This window comes from Protobothrops mucrosquamatus, unplaced genomic scaffold (assembly GCF_001527695.2).
Source record: "Protobothrops mucrosquamatus isolate PMUCROS unplaced genomic scaffold, P.Mucros_1.0 scaffold594, whole genome shotgun sequence".
Lineage (NCBI taxonomy): Eukaryota > Metazoa > Chordata > Lepidosauria > Squamata > Viperidae > Protobothrops > Protobothrops mucrosquamatus.
The window spans coordinates 190,155-199,134 of record NW_015386893.1 but is presented as its reverse complement, the minus strand read 5'-3'; the positions used below and the strand labels follow the sequence as shown (position 1 = coordinate 199,134).

General features: G+C 36.7%; 1 protein-coding gene across 1 annotated transcript in view; it reads right to left on the bottom strand.

Annotated features, from left to right (window-relative positions):
* Positions 1–8,980, bottom strand: part of CD109 (CD109 molecule) — a 61,918-nt gene that overhangs the window by 35,228 nt on the left and 17,710 nt on the right. Inside the window, exons 10-14 of the mRNA XM_015817481.1 lie at positions 8,421–8,530; positions 7,363–7,587; positions 6,358–6,459; positions 6,198–6,260; positions 4,218–4,394 (exon numbers count right to left, since the gene is read on the bottom strand). Coding sequence (XP_015672967.1) covers positions 4,218–4,394; positions 6,198–6,260; positions 6,358–6,459; positions 7,363–7,587; positions 8,421–8,530 — 677 coding nt within the window. The remainder of the gene's footprint in view (positions 1–4,217; positions 4,395–6,197; positions 6,261–6,357; positions 6,460–7,362; positions 7,588–8,420; positions 8,531–8,980) is intronic.

Below are 8,980 nucleotides of genomic sequence, written 5' to 3'. Positions count from 1 at the left end.
TGAAAGGGCTGTCGAGGAGTAGGGAGGGTTTAAAAAACTGACCATTTTGAACATAAGATGGGACACCTGAAGAAAGAGAACAAGTCATGAGAGAGCAGACAAGGAATGTAAGGGAATGGAGGCCACATGTTGAAACTAGGAAAAGAAAAGAGGAAGAACAGATGGAGACAAAGAAAAGACAAAGAAATTTGTTCCAGCAGTTAACTGGCCACTTGGTACTTTATGGCAACAAGCATTTTGCGCTTCACTTTGGTTGCACTGAATGTAATTTTAAACGACAGCTTAGCATTACAAGAATAAGCTCAAAGTAGCCTCAGGCTCTTGTGTATTTCTTTTTCTCTCCTGATAGAACTAGTTCAGAAGTCCCCATTTCTGTTTTAATGTATAACAAGTAAAAATAAGTCACTTTCTTAAAATATAAATTCTAGTTGGTTTGTTAATTACCTGTATTTAAGATTAATTGCACTTTGTCTTGTTTCACATAGCAGAGCAAGCATTGTAATTAATCAACAGTGGGTTCTTGTTTTTTTAATTTTATAATATACTCTGTATGAAAGTTTTTTGGGCAGACTGAAATGTTACATCATTTTGGGTTTTTCCCCCTTGTCCTTTATTATACTGTACCATAAACAGATGTTGATGGCTCAGAAACCCAGTAACAATTTCAAGAGAAATATTTAAAATGCAAAGTAACTTACTGATAAAGGATTTATTTTTGAGGTAAAAGGAATAATTAATAAAAGGAAAAGGAATAATTAATAAAAATTAATAACAAATCACCTCCCATCCAATGGACAGGGGAACTGATCAGAAAGCCTCCAGTAGATTGAAAGGAATTAAAAATAAAGATGATTACATGAATTAAAACAGTTTAAATATATATACAGGAACATCTACAAGTGTGGAATTGAAACAAATGGAGTATAAGTTGATGCCCTAGAAAAGGAAAATCACAAATGCTATGAGAATGTTGAAAAATGGAAAGTTTGCAAAAATAGTGCAATGGGAGAAATGTTAAAATATGGGTGTGGCTTGTTCACTGAACGATTGTGTAAATGCCTGGAAGAATAGTATGTAAAAGACAGCAACAGTGAATATAAAAACTTCAGGGAGATCCATTTATGAAATGTGCTTAGATTGGCAGAATTCTGACTGAAAAGCAATAAAAGGTGACAGTAAGCAACATTTGAGAAATGCATTATGGTTTTACGCTGGGCAAGATATATACAGTCTTTAACTTCCTGCCCTTTATGGATACATATACAAGGAATGTTTGTGGCAACATTGACAGTGTATTGATTGATGTTGTAAATATCCAGGTATTTTTGGATGCTGTACTGCTGGCTGAGGAGCTGTATGAATTGTGCAAATGTTAATTAGACTGTATCACACAATAAAGAAAATCTATCTACAAATTAATGTTTCAAAGACCAGTAAGTCACTTTTTTCAGTGCCATTGTAACTTTGAATGGTTGTAAGTCAAAGACTACCTGCATGTATTTATAAAACCTGTTCTAACTAAAGAGAAGTAAAAATATTTCTCTCAAAATAAAACATTTCTCTTCACTGAGAGGCTTTAAACTCATACAAAATGGACTTTTAATGAGGCAAAAAAATAGCTACTTGCATAATAACTTAAACTGTGGTTGAAGCCATTAAGTGCACCTCCATAAATAAGCTTTACTGCATAGGGGGAAACTGAATTTGGTAAATCAGTTCTTATGAAGCTGGAATAAAGATCAGTGTATTATGCACAGATTAGCAATAGGTAAAGCAATTATAGTGTAGCTTTCGATCATTTTCTTCAGTAAGTAAATAAGCAAATACTGTATAATGCTTTTGCTTAATTGAGTTCCTTTTATCTAGTTTTAGGAATTAAACAGAGAACAGATTAGGTTTAAGGCCATATTTATTCAGAAATATTGGAAATACAAACAGATTCACAAATTTTTAAGCACTATTGTATGGTTACCAGTTCTGGGCTACAAAAAGTTGGACAACTGTTGAACAGCTACAAAAATACAGGAAATGCCATGTGTTTGCTGCCATCTAGTGGCTGTCTGGATATCATGGTCTCAATTGAATGGGGCAGATCTCAGTCCACTCAAACTACCAGTTTTAGAAAGGTTCTTCATGGTTTGATAGAGCAGTACCTGAAGGACTGTATTTTATCATCTGTCCTTATCAATGTTTTAAGTTCACTGGTTAAAGTACTTTTTGAAATTGCTGTCACTTTCAAGCTTTTTCAGCCCTGGCATATCTCATGTGCCAATCTTCATATACTTTTCATGACTATCAGAGATGTTTCTATTGCCTTAGATATTTTGGGCCATATTACCACCCTCCCTCCCCAAGCCACCTCGGCCCCCTTCCCGCCACCGCCCAGCACGGCCGCCCCAGGGCTGAGCTCGAAGCCTCCAGGAGCTGCAGGGATCCGTGTGTGCCCTTTTCACGCCGTGTCTGTGTGCGCATTTGCCTCGCTGTTTTCAGTGGCGCTTTGGGAGGATGGTCTATCCCAGTGATGGCGAACCTTTTAGAGACTGAGTGCCCAAACTGCAACCCAAAACCCACTTATTTATCATTGGGTGCCAGGCAGGCGTGGCCTACTGAGTGGGCGTGGCTGTGGTGGTCATGGCAGACTGGGTAAGTGTGGCCAAGGTGGACGTGATCACCTCGATGTTGCTCGTGGGGAGGAACGCATGTGGGGGCAAGGCAGGGTTGGGGGAGATCCAGGGGGTCTTTGGCAGGTGGGGCGGTGGGCAAGAGGCTTGTCCTGTGAGGTGAGGTGAGGTGAGGCAGGGTGGGGGTGCCATTGTCGCAGGGCAAGGCAAGGCAGGGGCCGGGGTGGCTGCTGTCTGACACCATCGCCCCCGCACACAGAGGCCAGCGAGCGCATGGGTGCTGGGATGCATCCAGCCACGTGGGACTTTGGCGAGTTAGCGGGCGGCTGGTTGAAGAGGGACGGTTGCCATCTCTGGGGCAAGGCATCCGTGCCCACAGAGAGGGCTCTGAGTGCCGCCTCTGGCACACGTGCCATAGGTTTGCCACCACTGGTCTAACCACATTCGCAGCATGGCTGCTGTCCAATCGCCACGCTGCTTCTCAGGAGGGCAGTGTCAGCTGCCAATGTAGCGGGCGGGGAAGATGGAAGGCAATCCCGCCCACCAGATCAGCCTGGCATACGTGGGGTGGGAAACTGAATGGTGTGAAAAGCAACGCTGGAGCCTCCAGGAGCTGCAGGGATCCAGGCGCACCCTTTGCAGTCGTCCTCCTGCAACGCACAGCCTCTCCCTGTAAGCTATCCGGCTCGCCAAGGGTCAGGTTGGCCATTGTGGGAGGCTCATCCCACATGTGCGGCAGAGCTGGAGGACAGGGATGGGTCATGCCTCCCACAATGGCCTACCTGACCCCGGGCGAGCCAGATTGCTTCAGCTGCGAGGAGCCTGGCCTAACGTTTCCTGAAGCTGATGGGAACTGCAGCCCGTTACAGCTGAACAATTTAGTTGAGCCACAAAATTGAACTTGCAGTGGCACCATTGGCAGCAGGTAAGGTGGGGATAGGCATGTGATCTGGCCTGCCAAAAAAACTATGGTGGGACAGAGTGGGCAGGGTTAAGTAGGGCTTACTTTTTGATGTAGGGCTTATATTAGCCCGAACCCCCCAAAATAAACTAGGTCTTATTTTATAGCTAGGTTGTATTTTTGGGAAAACGCGGTATTACCTTCATTTTAATAAAATGTAATTTTAATACTGTATGAGTTATTTCACTTTCTTAGAAAGCACTGAATATAAGACGCAATTATGAATTGCAGCATGCACAATTTATACAATAACACCTCCCTTTTCTTTCTTTTTTTCCCTTTTGTTTTTCAAAATCAAGGAAACATAACTCCACTGATGGAAAACACTGGCAAGGAGAATATGTTCAGGCACAAATTTAATTATCTATTATGTCAGGACGCTTGGTTTAAAGGTTTATGCCAGCTTTTCATAACGGATTCCTCTTTAGAAAAAAATTCTTTTTTTTTAACAAGAGAAATAGCTTTCAGTATTGTCTTAATCTAACAACCCCCTCCTTCTATGCTTTTCTATCCGTCCTTGTAAAATACCAAAGTTCATCTCTGCAGCACTGATATAACCCTATAGTCTATTAACCCAGGTGGCTTGTAAAATTCCACCTCTCCGTTTATTATGAAGGGAAGACTGGTATATTTACCTGATTTTTAAAAGTCCACTGAACAGGAATATGTAGAAAATCATTTATTATTTCCCCATTATCATGCACATAGAAGACAATTATGCAAGCCATAGGATACCAAGAATTTTCTGGGGTTAAACTTAATGTTGTGGTCTTCTTTTTCCCTGCATCCACAATCTGACCTCTGGACATCACCTATGAGTAAAAAAAATACCACACCTAAAACATATGAAGCGCTTATAGAAATAATGTGAATAGGCACTTAATGGTTTCTGATCTAAACATCACTTTTTAAAAAGAAAAATATACAAGGTTATTTTGTCTGGGAAAGGACAGGATGAGAAATAATAACATTGAATTTGAAATTAAAGCTTTCATCAGTTGATCATATCAACTTGGGGACAAACTGAAAACTTTTTGACTTACTGTATAAAACTTATGAAACTTTTTCTCAGGCCTTACAACATTATAGTCTAAAAATGTAATTGAAATGGCTGTCTTTTTAGTATAACATGTTTAATTTAAGTAAGTGTCTTTAATCAGAGATACAAGGGAGTATTAAATATTTTATTTCTAAAATTTTTGTTTTAATGCATACTTTTTATATATTAGAATTATATTTTCCATCTAATCATGTCAACTTCTGATTGTAATGAATTTTATGTTTAATAGTGGATTCTATTCCTAGCTATAAATACTATATTAACACTAGTTTGATGTTCCTGTGTCAGAAATATAATGCTCACTGAATCTATTTAAAAATTCTTTAAATATACCAAAAGGTTGTAAAATGTATCAACTGGTAGATGACTTTCAGATAGTAACAAAGCAAGCTTAAGCAGAATTGTTGAGAATTCAGATGCATAAACATGCAATCTAAGTTTCAGGATTCGAAACTGATTTGAAACAATAATAGTTTTTTCAAAAAAACAAAAAACAAAAAACCCCTATATTTTCTCAATACATATGTATTTGGTAACTGTGTCTAATGAATTAATCTAGATTAAAGTCTTTAACTGTAGCATAATTATTTTTATTTGGCTACTCTGTGGTAAGATGTGGTGGGGCAATATATTAATTAAATAAATAAATAAATAAATAAATAAATAAATAAATAAATAAATAAATAGAAATCTTTCCTAGTTGAATGATGATATATATAATTGGTCAATCAATCAATATTTTAATTTTTTTTTAAGTTCATTATTTTAACATTAGTTACAAAAATTCTTCATTTTTAATTCTTCATTTAATTACTGCTATTTTCTGCATTGTTTTGGGACAGATAGACAGGTTGGATTTTGAGAGATAATCCATTTTAGTAAAACTTTTAGACACCCTTATTCTTCCAAACAAATCCTGCACTTGCAAATTGCTCAACTCCCAATCTCCCCCAAAGTACTTGTGTAAAAAGCAAAGTGATGCTCATGATACCAACAAGCCAAATAACAACACAGGTTGTGCAACCATAATTCTCTACATAATTTTTCCACTCTTTCAAAAGAAGCTGGGCATTCAGCTCTTCTGCTTCAGTTTTACTTTGTTGTTCCAAAGTAATTGAAGTTTAACGATATTGATGAAGGCAGGTCTACATGTCCCAAGATAATGTTGCAAGATTAAATCTGAGTCGGTCACCGGAACCAGAGGTTTAATCTTCCAAGCTTTCGGACTTGTGTAAGAGTCCATGATGGCCTCCAGCAAGAGTACAAAAGCTCGGAAGAGTAAACCTCTAGTCCCTGTGACCGACCCAGATTCGATCTAATGCTGTGCTTCAATTACTAGAGGCACAAATGCAGCTGAAAATCAGTCCCATTAAGAAACAGCTAATCATTTTTTTGCCTTTGTTTACTTATTTCATCCGTTGTTCCATTTTTCTCCTTAAATATACCCTATCTACACGCCAAGCAAAACAGAACAAGGTCCTCAGCTCAGGAAGGTTTAGTAACATTCAGCTCTGATTTTTTAAAAAATAAATAAAATAAAATAATTAAGATCTACCATATAATTGATCTCATTCAACGGCATGCTGCTTTCAACACTGAGTTCCAAAGGTGTCCCAACCTAGGAAAAATAAGAGGTCTCGATTGAACACACCAATCATAATGTAATACAGTTGTTTACTTGGGAAACTTGTTCAATTACTGATAGAAGCAGTTACTTTAAAATCCTTGCTTGTTTTTCTAATCTGGAGATAAGTCAAACTGGGTGAGTAGAACACATCACTTATCTTTATGGAAGCTTGACTTTCCAGAAATTCAGCCTGTTAAAAAGAAAAAAGAAAGACGAAAAAAAGCACATAAGACAATAATTAAAAAGTATACCCTTCCTTAAAAATGTAATAATAGAGGTGGAAGACTCAACGCTTAGCATAGTTCCTCAAATACAACCCTATCCTTTTGTTTTGAATATTCATTTGAAGAAACTAAGGATGAATATTGCTAACAGCATACCTATTAAGCATTTGCCCTGTTCAAACTACAGGTACAATTGAGCTCAAAATTTCTGTTGTTACGTGGAACATTTCTTAAGTGAGCTTTGCCCCATTTTATGACCTTTCTTGCCACAGTTGTTAAGTGAATCACTGCAGTTAAGTTAGTAACACAGTTGTTAAGAGAACCTGGCTTCCCCATTGATTTTGTTTGTCAGAAGGTTGCAAAAGGTGATTATATGACCCCGGGGCATTACAACCATCATAATTATGAGTCAGTTGCCAGGCATCTGAATTTTGGTCATGTGACCATGAGGATGCTGCAATGGCCACGTGAAAAATTGTTATAAGTCACTTTTTCAGTGCTGTTGTAACTTTGAACAGTGGCTAAATAAACTGTTGTAAGTCGAGGTACCCTTAAAGCAGTTTGGATTACAAATGAGCCATAGAAAACTATGGCGCTTCCCTGCCCACATACCATACTTGCCTCATCAACTTTGGGAAAGCCCAAACCCAAACCACAGTTCTTAAAGAATTTTTAATCTAATAGGAAACTGTGGTTTAATAACAACAGCAATATTCTATTGAGAATATTACAAAGCAATATACATATCTGATGCCTAGTGAGATACATTTGAGGAAGAAGACAGGCATTAAACAAATTTCCATATTGAGATTATTTTCACTGGACAGTTAAAGCTTTCCTTTAGACCAAATGACAGGAAAGGAATATACCTTAATATGCAAAACTGTTGTATTAGCTGAAACTGGAAGCTCCATCTGAATAACCCCATCCCCTGGAACAGGATAACTTAGCTCATAAACTGTGTTCTTTTGCAGCGATTCATTATCATCCTCAAATATCTGATAAGAAATTTTGGACTGTGTGACCGTGATTGTGACATTATTCTTTTTTTCATCAGACGTTAGTGGATGATCATCATTTCTTCTTACTTTCAACTGAAAACAAATTAAATTTTAGAAACAAAATTCTTTAAAACAATAATAACCTTTATGTAGAACGCTTATTTGAAATGGTAATACTATCTTCGGCAGAATTAGAATATCTGGTGACTTCAATGTTGCTCTAACTCTCCACCCTGAGTTGTAGAAAATAAAGGTTAATATATAAATCTAATAAATATCAAAAGAAATAAATATTTATGGACAATCTTGGATATGAGCATGTCAAACAAAAATACTAAATACTGTAGCCCACACTGTACATATAGACTTCAGATACTGGGTATGACTAGTTTAATGAAGAGAAAGACAAGGGATGACATAATAGCAGTGTTCCAATATTTCAGGGGTTACCACAGAAAAGAGGGAGTCAAGCTATTATCCAAAGCATCTGAAGGCAAGACAAGAAGCAATGGATGGAAACTAACCAAAGAGAGAAGCAACCTATAACTAAGGAGAAATTTTCTGACAGTTAAAACAATTAATCAGTGGAACATTATTATTATTATTATTATTATTATTATTATTATTATTATTATTAATAATAATAATAATAATAATAATAATAATAATAATAATAATAATAATAATAATAATAATAATAATAATAATAATAATAATAATACATATCAAATGGGAAATGAACATTTTTGGCCTCTTTTGTTTTGGTGTGGAATTGGAGATTTTGAGAAATAAAATGGCTTCCTTAAGACTTGTAGCTAAATCATTTAAGTCTTCTAAACTTTTTGAGACTGTAATTCCATCTTTCTGATGCATCTTTCATTCAATCCATTTCTGAAAAAAGCAAACAGTAAAACAACATTACTCACCATAGCAATGAAGTTCAGAGAAGGCTTCAAGAATCTTGAATACTCAAGAAAATCTAATGCATAATCATACGGCTGTGGAAATACTGTAGCACTTGCATTTTGGGAGATTCCTATTATAACAACCAGAGATTTTTAAAATGATACACTAGATTTATTTGTTCTTCACTGAAGCAAGGCAGCTCATACTTATTATTCTAAGTGACAACATTCTGTGATTAGATTCACACAACATGCTAAGACTAAAAACAAATCGCTTAATGTCTTAGTGTAATATGTCATCCTAAGCCTTGTGTTTTGTTGATACTACTATGGTTTAGCATAGTAGTAGGTGGTATTTCCTTATCTCAGTTTCCGGAGCCTTTAAAATTATGAAATTTAGCTGCAAATGACCAATTTTAAGTGATAGATTTTGTTAATGAGTAAAATAGGTAGAAAAAGCCCCTGCAAATCCCACCAAATGTCCCCCTCCAAAAAATAACAAAAAAGGCCCCAGCCATAGCTATAAGCTATGGTACCTAAATTCCTCCAAATATCAATTGCTAAGAAATATGAGTGTGATT